General features: G+C 37.1%; 1 protein-coding gene across 3 annotated transcripts in view; it reads left to right on the forward strand.

The window, feature by feature from the left end:
* The window catches only part of lrmda (leucine rich melanocyte differentiation associated), a 328,072-nt gene that overhangs the window by 273,024 nt on the left and 39,286 nt on the right, over positions 1-15,762 (forward strand). For all 3 annotated transcript variants that reach the window (XM_069188887.1, XM_069188888.1, XM_069188885.1), the window contains one exon: positions 12,546-12,630. In XM_069188887.1, coding sequence (XP_069044988.1) covers positions 12,546-12,630 — 85 coding nt within the window. The remainder of the gene's footprint in view (positions 1-12,545; positions 12,631-15,762) is intronic.

Genomic DNA, 15,762 nt, shown 5'->3' on the forward strand with positions numbered 1-15,762 from the left:
ATGGCTGCCTTCACCTAGGGGGATATGGAGTATGTGTTTAGTAATGAGAAACTAAATAAGATGGATGAATATATAAAGACTGGTCGCCAAATTAGACAACACATACAGTATAATTATTGTCACAGCCCAAAGCTACTGTTTCCATAAAGTTCATTGGGCATGCATTGGAACTAGTCAGGACAAGAACCCCTCCCTGAGGTACTGTAAGAGAAAGATATGTTTCCTGGCTCATGGGGTTTTACCAAGGTTACTTTTTTCTACAAATGGCAGTATGGCGTGCAGAGATGTCTTGGAGCAAGAATGACCTAATAAATTCTCAACTGTTATTTAGGACAGTTTGATCGATTTCAAATTTGTACCACATTCCTCTTTAAGGAGGCACATTTTTCTCTTAAAATGGGGAGAATGGGGAGGTGCAGGCAGAGTACTCTGCTCTCGCCTACCTTCAAACCCCTCGTCTTTGAACACGAACAAGTATGACGGACCTGTACAGATTCAGCACAGGAGAGGAGAGGTGCATCCCTCACCAACAGCACTGCAAGCCTGCAGACACCCAGGAGGCCACAGGGGGCGCTGCATCAATGCAGCTGGTTGGTTAAACCCCACTTCAACCCCTGCGGTGCTCAGGGAGCTGTTCTCGACTGCTTGGGGAATGTCAGTCATAGTCAGCTGTGATCTGACCCGGGCTCAAAGCCTGGATCACAAAATCCGGTTAGGAGACTCGGGGGGCCCCTAATGAGACACTTTCTATGGGTTCACACATGATCAGTACTGTCCGATATGCCAGTATGCAATCGTGATATCGCAGTGGCACCAGTACCTTGCATGAATTGGGGTCGCATGGATGCAGTGATGAGGTATGGGTCTGTTCATTGATAAGGGCATCCTAGAGTCATGGTAGAATCCTGGCTGGGTTCTTGTTCTTGTTGCTCTCCATAATCTTTTCTAAATATCACTTTGTTGGGTTTATAATCGGGTAATGCTTTGCTCATAATTGATTTAGTTTGGATTTAAGCTTTTCTGTCTCCTGTTCTCCTTATGTTCAATAACACTTTAGAGAAAATGACCAAACTAAACTTTACAGAAGCCAGAAGCCAATTTGTAATACTACTACTACTATTACTACTAATAATAATGTATAAATTCAGATATGAATGCATTTACAAATTGATCAGAATTTAAGTATACAATGAATTTTAAGAAAAGTTGTTGTACTTTTAACTTTTGATGTATTGATGCAATTATCATTCTTCTGTGAGTGTATACAAAATGGGGTCACATGAATCATGGAGGGAAATAATATTTACTTACCCCGACCTAATACACTGTTCTGAGTTTGAATGACCAAAAGAAATAACCTATAAATAAACATCTTCTCTCCTGCTCAGGCCACTGACTATAATTCTTGTGTGATACAATATTTCTAAAACAGTCTGTCTTACAGTTTATGTTTAGCAGTGGTAGTTATAAAAAAATGATGTAGCCCAAGCTCTCAGCTAGCTTTGAAGGCCCAGGCTTGTAATCTGAAAAGTCAGAAGTGGCATCAAGCTGAAATTCTTTTATAGTTTTCCACATGTCTCAGGGTGCCGGGAAGAGGCAGTAGTATAAGGAAACACTGACAAGGCTCTCTCCTTGTGCTGTTCTTTAATGGCAAGTTGAAAACAATAGAAAGTGTTCCTGAGAAACTTCACTTTGTGGGGTTAACGACCAGGATTAGCACTCTCTGAAAAGCTGAAATCAGCATGCTTTATTTATTTACATGAGACCGCACTTACACCAGCATGTAGTCTTATTGAAATAATTTAACAATACATGTTATTTTGCAGTTTTTTAATTGAGGCAAATGGTGGATTTTTTTCTTATTTTCTTTACAAATGGCAACATTTTGATATAATTTGCCAAAAGAGATGGTAATCTGATCCAAATCAAATTAATAAAACCATAAAATCTAAGAGTGCAGTACATTACCCTAATGATATACTGTATTAAACATTTAATAGAAATTAAGATAATAAACTCTATAGTACATGTATACTGAAATATCATTTCTTCATTTAACTACATGAAGTTTAAAGTTCTAGATTTTGGCATCTGAGATATCTGCAGCAGCTGTCAAAAACAGAGTGAAAGTATTTGCCTTTATTATACACAACATCAAGCTTAGACATCTTTCATACACAGGCTCAGAATTGTGACATACAGTGAGGTCTTCTGAACCGATTAGGAGCTGTATCTAATGTCAGAAATGTTTTCATGTGTGTGGAATATTTAATAATTGAAGTTTTTGCTGAACAGGACTGTCACACCTGGTTGTCTGGAATGTTTTTCGCCCAATTAGATGCTTTAAGACATTTGAAGAGGGCCCGCAAAAAGATTTTGAAGTGACATGTGAACTCTTAAAGGAAATTAGTTCTTCACATCGCTGAAATATGATGGTTACTTAGCAATGCTTATCTCCCGATACAGTCTTCTGAAGTGTAAGTTTGACTCGGCCCTCCTATGAAGAGTACAGTTTTCTTTACTCTCAGCCTGCTTCAGTCAAGAAAGATCACAGGAAAGACTATAACTAATTGTGACTTGGAATCTGTGAAATGTCAAATGTGTCTAAATAATGAGATTTTTGAAAATAGCTGATTTATACAGAACAGGAATAGTTGATGCACCTATTTTTTCTTTACTACAGAAAGGAATTTTGGTTTCCCATATGCTTAAAATATTTTTTGATTGTACAGGTATGTTTAAACTAGAGAATATATGATGGGCAGATTGTCAGAATAATCTGTTTATTCAGATAATGACTTGCTTACAACTACAGGACATTAAAGAGCAAAATGGACAGTGTTTGGGGGCAACATTAATAACATTTCCTCTTCTACTGGTTTTGCTGTTTTTGTACCTACTGTATTGATGATGATTATAATATTATCACATAGACTTGAACCCTAAATCACTTCCAGGTCAAGAAGACCTTACAGAGATGGTCTGTAGTTGAATATTTGTAGTACCTTGCAGTTTATATAGTATATACTGTAATAATGTTGACACAGTAAAACCAGATAAAATTAGAAAAAGAGATAATAACAATCTACATTTTCAGAGTTTTACAAAAAACAGTGATGAGACTCTATATTTGAGTAAATTGTAACCATCAAAAATCATTACATTTCAGGGTCTAGTTCTTTCCTAATTACTAGTGATTGGAGTAGAACCAAAAAAAAGTTATCAGGGTAATTCATTTCATATGTTCCAGGATGGTAAATAACATATCTGTGTATACTGTAAATTGTTCCACTACTTTATTTAGTAGTTTATTTCATTTTAATCATAATGCACTGGTTGTATATAACACACATAGCACAATTAACCTTTCTTGTTGTCTTGTTGTTGCCGTTATTTTAATCTAGAATAATCTATTGGGGTCTTATGTTCAAATAACATTATCCTAATTGCGCACTAAGAGGCCAGGGTCATACTTGTAAGTACTTAAAAAAGGAGCAGCAAACTAATTCTACAAGATCAGCACCCTGAAAGATTTGTGAGACATGTTTTAATTTCTTTTTGCTGTTTTGGCAGGAGGTTATTAATATTAGCAGTAAAATGTTTATCGATATGGCCCTGTGTTTTGAAGAAAGGCACAAGAGTGTTGCTAATCGTGAATGCAATCTCAAGTGTATACAATGCAAATATGACAGGAAAAATAAAGCTTATTTTTTTAAATATCCTTAATTTATTATCGGCATCTGAGGGTCACCTAAAAGTGTGCTGTAGTTAATCAAGAACAAAACTAGACATTTTAACTGCAACACGCTCAAAGTACCAGTGGAAGCCTAATGATAACAATGCTCATTTTATTGCAAAACATGGACTAGCTCCTGGCTAAAATGTTACCTTTAACTCATATCAGAAACAAGTGTTTGCACATACTTGTTTAAATGGCTGCAGCTCATATTAAAAGGCATTCAGCAGCAAGGTCAGTTGCCTTTTTAAAATTCAACCTCATGAGCAGAAATAACTCTAGTTGCTTGCTGGTATGAGCCATTAACTGCCTGTTGTACGTAACCTACGCTTGTCTAACACTGAGCTGCACACGGAGTGCAGCAATGAACAACAGCTCCCCAGTTTGGCTTCACGCATGAAACAAAAGCAGTTTAACTTGTGATCAGTGATCATATGATCCATTTACTGAGTACAAGCTCAGTCAAGTAGAACTGGTAAATCATTAAATACACGCTCAACATTATTCCTGCTGGGTAAACATCACACTAACATCTCTTTTAACTGTAGAGAGTGGCCACTAATACTTCAGATGTTCTTTCTACTGCTATTACCTAAAAAAACAGAATTAATATATTTTTAAGCACATAGCTGCAATTTAAAATACATTACAGCTAGCCATAAAAATATAATTACTTAACCCGAAACCATGAAATTCTCCATTTTAAAGCCCATTCTGTCTATAGTAGTTTCTGTTTTGCTGAACAAAACAATTTTTATATTAACAGAAAAAGCTACTGTATGCTTTCAGTGTATACATGCAAATTGACTACTGATGGTGCAGAAATTTACTAAGCGATGTTTTTAGTTATTTTGAAAAATGATAAATAAAATAATATTTTTAAACTTATAAACCTTGGTGAGGTGCATGAAAATAAATCATATGGAATTGTTAGACTCACAGAGAACAGGGGAAATAGATTTTTGGTTGTTATATCTATACAGTAATCACAAAACATCCAAAGAATTGTGACTTGACAAAGTCTGGAGCATGCTCTTTTCACATCAATAAAGGTTTTTATAAAGTACATGTATCCACAAGCACACAGTTAAAAAATGGAACAATATATATATGGAGTGTTGCTTTTTGTGTATTCATTCAGAAGAATGTCATAAATCTCCACATTTTGTATTAATACACAGGTTAATAGTTCTGGCATTAAGATTTTAATCTTTCTTGCAAGCTTGCAAGTGGAGAATTTTGAAGTATTTCACCTTGCCTTTATAACCTGAGGTGATACTAATCTTAACACACTGGAACATTTTATGGGACACATTTCAAACGTAATATACCAGATTTCTAAAGCCAACAATCCAATTTAAGTCCACTTTGAAAGTCAATGGGCAGAGAATGAAACAAGAAAAAATAACACAGAAAAGAAAAATAAAACATTAAGACACTTAACTCCAACTGACACATATTTAGCAGCCTGTTTTATTTTGGAAAGCTAAGGTTAGAGAGACATTCTTATTAATTCCTCCTTTTGTTTTTACTTCTGGACATTGATTCATAAATCCCTATTTTATTCAGAACTAACATATTATGCAAAAAGATATATTACCAGTTGCATAGACTATAAAATATACTCCATCTACAGTACATGTATGCAAGAAGTTTTTCACTTCATTACTTATATGCACAGTATTAACAATAATAAGTACATCTGAGTGTCCCTCATACAATACAGTTGGAAATATTAATAGAAACAGATCAAATGTAAACATTTCATCCCGTATCTTCTTGTCTTTGCAGAAAGAAATCTGCAGGTCTACTGACCTTTTGAAAATATTTCCTTTTTTTCAGGATTGACTGGTGTTCTTTAATGCTTTAGGGTAATTCTTGAAATTCAGATTTTTAAATTTATAATTTTATTTCATCTTTCCTAAAAACTCAAAAAAGCCGATCGAAAACCACGTACTCTGTTGAAAATCGAATAATTCACCCGATTTTTCTATATTATTTAATAATGATTTGATTATGTACGGAGAATAGAAACCAATTCACTGATTTTTTAAAATGTAGTATTTATAATTAGTATATTTCTCGTAAATAAATCAAACATATGTACTATTTTAAAACTATTTGCTAAGCAACACGAGAAACGTGGTCATTATCAACTGTTGATAAGGAGCATAATTCGGAAATGTAAATGTAACGATGTTAATTACACAACAGAGGTCAACCAAAATATATTAGATTACCAGAAATTATTTGAGAATGATAGGAATTAAAACTAAATACAACATGTAGCTTAATAAAACACTGTGATGGTTTTTAAACGTATGTGTTTAAAGTAATGCCTTTTCAGGTGCGGGTTCTAGGCAGCCAGGAAAAAACACACTTGGATGCTTTGGTTCTTTGTAAGGAAACTAAACTCTATCATGCAAACTTAAGTTTGCTCTCTGGAATGAATTGGTCCACATAAAAATTTATTAACTGACAAGAGTATATTTTCATTAAAGAATATTAACTATAATTACAAGGTAATCTTGTAAGTCTCTTCTATCGGTAACTTGTTTTTTTATCTTATATACATACAAATAAACAAGCAAGAGAGAAAAAAAGTTCAGTGCACAAAAATATTTTTGATATGGACCCAAAGGGAAAACATTTCAAAAGAAATTTTTATACATGTCTTTTGCAACCAAAAAGTAGAAGTGGTGTCAAGAGAAAACAAAACAGATAGCTTGTTTCTTCTAACAATTGCTTTAAGCTACAAAATCTCCTTAAATCCCCAAACTCCCCTTACTGTCGAGTTCCCACTCTCTCGCTTTCCTCATCTCCCTCTTAAAGGGAAAAAAGTCCTTCTTTAGGGGCTGATAGGTTGTAGGCTGATGCTTAGCAACAACATTCCTGTGCCTTAAGTAGCAGTAAGCCTCTGGCTGAACCCTTTGATGTGACTGTCAGGGCAGATTTATTTCGTTTTAGCACATTGTCTACTTGTCCAGATGTATAAGGAGATAAAAAGGAGCCGTGTTTACACTTTTTCCAGCTGTAATTAAATTGTGTTCCTGATGAGTCTTGGAAAGATCAGGTCTGGGGAAACAGGAATCAGCTGGGGAAGAAGACGGAGCCACTTGTCAGACAAACACCTGATGTTGCAGGAAACATCCTCATAAGGCCAGAGTCTCGGCAGGGCTGCAGAAAGCCTTGCTGTCTCAGGGCCTTCCCAGCATGGCAGCTGAATCCCAGTTCTTCTTTCGGCATGATTAGCTTGAAGCTGGGATCGAGTTCATCTCTGGATTTATTGGCATTTATTGTAAAAACATATTTTTAAGATCATCGCGTGATGTATATTCCAAGAGCAGACCCATATTTCATTACGACATTTAACAGAGAAATAATTTTCAGACAGTCTGGTCCCAAAGGGATGAGCTGCGCTGTGGTATTCTCTGTAAAACCCATTATTATAGATTTCTTGTTCCCCAGCTTGTAAATTCTGCTGCATTATCATAAACTGTGGTGATAACTCACAGTATATAAAGACAATAATGATCTGAGCATGCAGCATATGCCTTAGGCCCAACAAATTAAAACAATGCTCAGCGTGATGACTCACCTCCTCAGGGCACTTTTGTTAGGGACTGCAATAGATGACAGTGCAGCACCCTCGTCTGCTTAGTGTTGGGACTGGAGTCCTTTGTCGGCCTCTTTGCCTCATTCTGGTGAGGACACGTACAGTATGGCAATTTCCTAATGACCTGGATGAAAGCGTCTGTCAGATCATTAACATTTCAGGAGTTCTGTGTATTGAATTTGAACTACCTGAGTCTTGAGGTAAGAAATCATTTTTTCAGCTCACTTCTGTAAATCCCCCTCAGCAGATGGAAATGGCCTAGTATTTCAGGATTTGATTTCAGCCGATGAAACTATAAGTGGTGGTTTGTTTGAAAGAGGAGTAGTTTTTTATCCTTAATGTTTGCCATTCCATTGTAAAACACTGTGTACTCTTCATCTCCCTCAAGTGTCACTTCTGGTAATTCAGCAGTATCGATTTTTAGTAAAATGTAGATGAGTGTGTGAATATAAGGAATGAGACTAATGTAGGCCTTCAGTATTCAATATTTTCAGGAGTTCGTCATTTATCTCTCAATTCACCTTGGAAAAAAAACACAAATCTGTTTATGTTCAGCCACTTTAGATTTGGAACATACTGTAGTAAAACCTTCTGCGTCCTGCTTTTAATCTCGGACTCTTTGTCGTTACATTAAAATTGCGGTTTTAGGAAAAGGAGGGCAGCCATTTGCTGTCAGGCACAGCAAGCGTCGCAAGATGCTGGGATTTAAGATGATAACATAAGGAAGCAGCGTGAGGGGAAGGTAACAAATTAAAGCCCTGAAAAGAGAACTGTGGTATTACTCAGAATTGTTTAATGAGGGCGGAGAGTAATCAAAGCAATTCAGCCCTATTGATCTCAGATTAAAAATGCCTAGATTGGGTTTGCACATCCCCCAGAATTTCTTACAAACAGCACTAATAAAGCTCCCAGTTGCCATATATTCCAAGATGTCTAAGCTTCTAAGATTTAGATCTTATGCCTCATTTGAAAGTGCTGTGCATGCAAGTGAACAATAAGACTGGAGTGTAATAAAAAGATCCCCTTTGTCTGACTAACAATAGTGTTTCTGCAGCTGAAGTACAGATCTGTCGGGTCTTTGTCCATCTAAGGCCTACTGTTAACAGTGGTGCTCTGTCCCCTGAAGTGGTTTAAGCTTTGTATATTTGAAAATTAGGAAAGCCTCCTTATTTCTAAGAGGAAGGGCAACTTTATTGAAGTGCTTGGTGAGATACCAATTTTAGCAAAAAAAAAAAAAATTATTTGGACTTGCAGTTATCTTAGTGCTTTGCTTGCTTTGCAAAGTTCTTTATTTTGTCCATATGTAAAAGCATTCTAAAGAGACACAGTCTTAATTATAGTTAACGTTTCCAAGTCTACTTCTCTTTAAAACATATAGATCTAAAAAGAGTGTGCATAAACTGTAAATAAGGGCAGTTCTTCATCGCACCCAGCTCAGAAATGAATCAATTCAGACTGCCTACAGCAACCCTTGGCTTTTGATTATGTTTGTGTAAAATCTTAAGGCTGGTGATCAAAGCAGGGCTTGTCTGCCCAGCCTTAAAAAAAGCCTGATAACAGCTGGGATTTAAATTTAGTTTTTCTTTAACTTTGTTTCTAAAGGGATTCCTATTATCAACAACCTCCTTTCTCATATAGAGGATGGGTCATTGAATAAACTGAAAAGGCAGAAAGGGTCTGGGAGGAAATGGGAGGGGTCTGGGATTAATCTTCTGAGGGAAGAAATGTTTGATCAGCAGACAGAAGGGGGATGAAAATCTCTGATGTTGACAGCAGGCAACTTTCTGACCACCGTGTGATTGACGTTTCTGCCTGTCCAGTGGGGGGCGGTGCCCAGTTGTGCTCAGGCATCCTCTGTCTGTGGGTGGTAGTGTTAATAATGTGGCAACTGGAAAGATTAATTGTAGACAAGCAGCGGGATTACGAGGGGCTTTGTGGGTCCAAGAGGAACATTGCTGGGGAAGGCCTCTGATCTGTCAGGCTGAGAGGAAATTAGTCAGGGCAGACTGGAGCTGGCTTTAAAAATGGTATTTAGGATATTAAAGCCAAATGTCGAGAGGATATTGAAATAAGTAACAAGGAAACTGCTGACATTTTCAAAAGGCAATATCCCCCTATTCAATTCTACCTGCACTGGCAGTAAAGACTTCATAGATCTTTGTTTTAAGCTTTGTAAATATGGGGATCAGTGGTTTATGTATACTGTACATTCTTGTTTTGGGCTGAGAGGCTTATGTAAGACAGTGCGATCCACCATCTTTCCACATATTCTCCTTTAAAATGTAAAGATGTATCCCACAGACACTGAGAATTAGTCATGACCCCCAAGCACACAACAGATAGGAAAGTATTATCTTCAGTGTATTTTGAGCCAGACAGATGGCCCCATGTTAAATAATAAAAAATGCAGAATTGTTTAAATGCTGCAAAGTGATATGATCCAGGGCTGTTTTGACTGTTTCGGAATATATTATATGAATTTAGTGACTACATTCTTAAGTATAATATTACACAAGTTTACACACTGGAACGAAATGTCATCAGCAGTCAGAATGTGAATTTTGGGTGGTAATTTTAGTTAAGGAAAAAAAGTAAATAATAATTTCCTTTTGGGTGACAAGTGTTTTGCTCACCTACTGTATTTTGCCCAAGCAGAGCAGGTCTTAAGATAGCATTGGCTGCTTCTAATATAAGTAGGGGTAAGGGGAATGAGAAGAAATTCTAGTTTTCAAATAACTTATGTGTCCCAGATTTCTCATCAAGGGAAATGATGATTTGATGATAATTGCATCATCAAGTGTGTTTACTAAACACACACAAATGGAATTTCAATATATAAAATCATTCAATTGAATTGTGAATTCATAACAATAAACATTATCAAGGTATGATATGTGTGATATATTAATGGAGAAAAGCTGGGGTATGCGAAAAGACGCATTCCTAATGCAAGAAATTGTATAGGGCTAATAAAGAAACATTAAAAAAAAACATTAATGCAGCAGGTCACCTAGGCTTAGAAAATGTAAATGTTTGTGTGTTTGTGTGTGTAGGTATACTGTATATAAACATTCACATATCTACATATGCATATAACGCAGTGAGAGGAGTACAGGGGAATAAAGCTTCGTATAAAATAACAGCAAGTTGATCTGAGGTCAAAACTTGTTTTGTTTGCCAAAGAAAAACGTATGTTTTCATTTAACAACATCCACGATCCTCTTTACAGAGGAGATGTAACTGGGATGTAACTGGGAAATTTACAAATGGAGATGTGCAGTGCTTTGGACTTCTGGTAACTGTGGAGTAGTTATGTGGCCTGATATGGTACTTTGGAGCAAGTAGTTCTGAGTCAATCAAAACTGTGTTTTGATGTTTGAATCTCCTAGCTGATTATCTGCAGTTAAATACATCATCTGTGAGTGCTCCAGGTTGTGGAGTGCACTGCGCTGCAAGCATAGTCCGAGAGTTAGAAAGTGGTAATTTCATGCCACCTGTTGGATTGTCAGCTCATAGCAGCACACATGGAGTCTCAAACTCAGCAGCAGCCTGACCTTACTTTGACCTCTAATCCAGTTCATGGCTCAGTGGCAGTAAGGCCTTCCCCGGACTCCTCTTAAACAGCAGGATCTCAGATAATCAGAGCCAGTTCTGCCGCTCTCTCCTTTCCTCTTCCTAATGAAACTTACCCTCCTATAAAAAGCGATAACAAAGGTAATGGTGTTCCAACATTTCCTGTCTTATGCTGATAATTTTTATGACAGAAGTAGGGTCAGTCCCAGCTGTGAAACTCGAAGCCTATTTTATGTTTGCGGTACATTGCTGCTGTAAAACCCAACACAGGTTTTGGAAGTCACCATTAGAAATAATAATTTCCTCTGTTGAATTGCTTGACAGTTTGAATTCCAGTTTGGTAACTAGGATGTAAAAAAAAAACTAATAGATAACAGCAAACCTGCATTGAGTGAATAGCACAGCATCATGTAAATTATGAGAAAAAAACTTCAGAAAACAATTGCACACAATCCACACCCCACAGTAACGGTAAAGGGAAAAAAATATTACATTTGAAGTGGAATCAGAAGAAGACAGACACTGAGATTTCTTTATTACAAAACTTTTTTTTTAAAAAGAGACCTACTTTATTTTTTCAATGACAGATCATGGGTTAGTGTAAGGAATTGGTATTGTCAACTTTAATCTGTTTGTCTTACGGCCAAACGTTGTGGTCTGTTTTTAGACAAGCTGAATTTCATGGGATCTAAATGAGTGGGTCTTTCCACTGAAGCCTTCTCCTATAATTTGGACATTTAGAAGGAAGTTTAAAATTAGAAACAGTCTTTGGCTTCCATTATGGCCTTATAGTAACACACTCCATTGTGTGCCTGGTAATCTAATAGGCACTGCAGTAAAAGAAGCTGATTCATGATCAAATTTTCCATAACAGTTTGAAACAAACATGACTTTTCGTTATTAATTCAATTTGGAGCCTTCTTAATTGAATGCTGGAAAAGCAGGTTTTAGAAAAAGGGTGGTAGCTGTTCACACAAGTACAACATTCTGATAAAAAAAAAGTTAAAAAAACTACAAAACTGAAACCTTTATAATACTAGGGCCTTCTCAAATCCACTGTCTTCCACTCGGCATGATCATAAACTCCCTAGTTAAGGTGTCGCAGTGTCTGGAGTCTGCAGTCTGGACTCTCTGCCGATTCCCATTGCTTGTGGCACATTGAGGTTTAGGATGTACACATGCAAGACACAGCTGTATCCCATTTGGCCCTTACAGTACTCAGCTGAATGTGAAATGAGAAGGGAGAGTTCTTCTTCGCATTGGTTGCCTCCCATTATTCCTCTTTTTCTTCTTCTTATTATTATTATCATTATTAATAATTATAATACATTTTCCGCCCACAGTCAGAAGAAATACTGGAAGGTTATTTGGCTTCTGGAAAAACTAGCCCTGGTATGAGTGTGTTCGTGTTTGTGGGGTTTCTAATCTGATTCAATTAGTCTTATATGTTTAGAAATATTGCCTTCGCCTGCAATACCTGTGCAGAGTAGTCAGTTTAATTTGAAAATGAAAACTGTAGTTTTATTATTGTATAGGTTTTGTATAAATGTATAAATATTGTGAACAGAAAGGATATGGAAAGCTTGATTGCATTCTGTTTTTGTCTTCCTCCCTGTCCAGGACTCTAGTGACAGCAGCTGTGCATCTCCACTCATGCAGTATACCCCTTTACCCAGTGGGAGCAGGGATGCCAAAAGCCACAGAGGTAGGTCTGACCCTCTAGGCATGCTAACAGCGTGGAATGTCTGAGCAGTGGGACTGGGGTTACACATTCATTTTTTATTTAAACCGACATCACGTATTACAACAAATGTATCTGAGAACAAAGGTTCACCAACTAATCTGTCCCTGTGTGTTTGTATCTGTGTGTATTGGTACGGCTTCCCAGGCTGTGATGTCTCTTCCAGGGTGTGGACACTCCTCATAACCTGTGTCAGACAAGTGTCCCATTCAGGGTGTGGTCACTCCTCATAACCTGTGTCAGACAAGCGTCCCATCCAGGGTGTTGTCACTTCTCATAGCCTGTGTCAGACTAGCGTCCCATCCAGGGTGTTGTCACTCCTCATAGCCTGTGTCAGACTAGCGTCCCATCCAGGGTGTGTCACTCCTCATAACCTGTGTCAGACAAGCGTCCCATCCAGGGTGTTGTCACTTCTCATAGCCTGTGTCAGACTAGCGTCCCATCCAGGGTGTGGTCACTCGTCATAACCTGTGTCAGACAAGCGTCCCATCCAGGGTGTTGTCACTTCTCATAGCCTGTGTCAGACTAGCGTCCCATCCAGGGTGTTGTCACTCCTCATAACCTGTGTCAGACAAGCGTCCCATCCAGGGTGTTGTCACTTTTCATAGCCTGTGTCAGACAAGTGTCCCATCCAGGGTGTGGTCACTCCTCATAGCCTGTGTCAGACAAGTGTCCCATCCAGGGTGTGGTCACTCCTCATAAACTGTGTCAGACAAGCGTCCCATCCAAGGTGTTGTCACTCCTCATATCCCATGTCAGACTAGTGTCCCATCCAGGGAGTGGTCACTATAATACATACTACAAGGACAGGCTTCAGTTGCCACAACCCTCCCCAGGAAGAATTAACTGTCTAATAATGGATGGATGTCTCATAACTCATAATTTTTTTAGGACATGAAAGTAGCACTCTGCCAATTAATGACGCCTGTTCTTGAAACCCCTGGCAGTGGCAATGTCTGAATTGCATATTGCCTTTTTCAAGCAAAGCTGTAAGCTGCTGTTGGTTAGGGACTGTATTGTTGATAATGATCAGGCAAGTTTAATTGATTTAGAGTAAAAATATCATATGATGCACTCCATGCAAAATTTCTTGGTTTCCTTCATCTGTAACATTTTAAAAGTAAATGATTTATAAAATGCAGTTTATGCTTATTATTTCCAGATGCCACATCATTTCTAGTTCTGTGCATCTTTCTGTCTGTATGCAATGCTGCACCAAACACAAGGAGGTGAAGTCAACAAAAAAACAATCATTGGTTAATGTAGTTGTATATTTATCAAACATGATACAAGGTACTTTAATGCTGAATAAGAGTCAAATCACTGGAACCACTTATATGTTAAATACAGCTTCAGAGAAGGTAATTATCTTTCTAGAAGCATCATTGGCAATTCTCTGTTTAAGTTATTATTATTGACACAGTTGTTAGGCATTCATCCCATTTTCCAGACACAGATTTAGTCTCATTGAGTTTTAAATGGATTGCCAGGGATGTCTTGGAGTAATTTATACAGCAACTTATCATAATTAGTTATAGTTCACAGTTTGCCTTGGTGTGAGATTCAGTTAATGTTTCACAATTGATTTTGCTGTATATCTGCATGAACCTGTTTTATGTGTGCCACCCAGGATCTGTTATAGATGGGCTGGCATTAATACGTTAATGTGGGAACCAATAAAACATATTTGTTGGAAATGTAAAAATTAAAGATTCCTTGTCAAGAAGCTATGAATAAGACATTGGAGATAAATTACATCCACAGGCCATGTAAAAAGATTATTGAGAGAAACAATAATTATTTGTATCTAACAGGAAATAAGGTGAAAAACTTATTTTAATTATCTGGAGAAACTGCAGTGCATTTCACTCACAATTTAAAAGACGGTCCAGGAGATGTGTTAAAAAGATGTTGCCCTTCACTCTGTTTCTCATTCCATTGCTGAAATTGCCTTTTGTTCTCATATTTTATTGTGGAAAGGGGATTTTAAATAATGCTACAGTAATGCAATTTATCTTAATTTTTAAAATCTATATTGTTGTAATGTGTTGTGTGAGTTTTAAGGATCAAGTAGGGGTTAACGCTAAATGAAAGTGAGTGAAATACATCATGTTTTAGCTGTCGAAGCCCCATGCTCACACTGCCTGCCAGTCAAACCTCATGTGAGTATTAATTCTTACATGACTTAGTCCTGCTTATGATATACAGTAGCAAAATACAAAAATTACTTCGATGAACCCCCGGATAAAATAAAATAATATTATGCAGGGTATTGATTGATATACCATACATAGTATATTAATTCTGTAAAAGGACTAAAACAGTACAGAACCAGTGTGTAGAGTCTCATGGAAAAGCAATACATTTAATCTCATCATAAATATTGAAGGATCAAGCCTGATCCTTCAATACTTAGTATCCCAATCTTCAGTTTAATTAACCTAATTTTTAGGATCATTATCTGAAACATCAGCATCATTTTGTGAATCTTCAGGATCATTACCCAGATCTTCAGGATTAATATTCAGATTTTAAGGATTATTATATTGAGGTTATCATCTGAATCTTTATTCTGTGAGGGGCTGCTAAAATAATCACGGAACATAAAAGGAACAAAACAAACCTTGCAAGACAGCAGTTAATAGTTTTATTATTTTTTCACACAATTCACAAATGTTTAGAACATCCACTGTGTATTTTATTAGGTCTGCCTAGAGCAAGCCAAAATGTGAGAACTGTAGTTTTTCACCAGATGGAGTCTAATTTTGGTTAAATTGACAAAATATGACAAGTTACAGTTATAGGGAAAAATCGGTGCCAATTTCTGAGGTATTCAGACAAAGCTCTATTGTTTTCTCGTAGCCGTGTCCATGAAATTAGAAAGCTCTGAGTTCCATGATACAAATTGCCAGTGATGGATCTTTGGTTGCTGGGGTCTGTATATTAGGCATATTTGAGGGTGACGTCTGTGAGGCAGGATAGGTGCTTTGAGACCAAATTAACTTGAGACAAACGTGTCTGTGAAAAAGAAACATTGTCCATGTGAGCTGTCATGCTCGTGTGCTTCATTTCATCTCCGGTCCTGGGCGAATAATT

The sequence above is a fragment of the Lepisosteus oculatus genome, chromosome 4 (genome assembly GCF_040954835.1).
Source record: "Lepisosteus oculatus isolate fLepOcu1 chromosome 4, fLepOcu1.hap2, whole genome shotgun sequence".
Taxonomy (NCBI): Eukaryota; Metazoa; Chordata; class Actinopteri; order Semionotiformes; family Lepisosteidae; genus Lepisosteus; species Lepisosteus oculatus.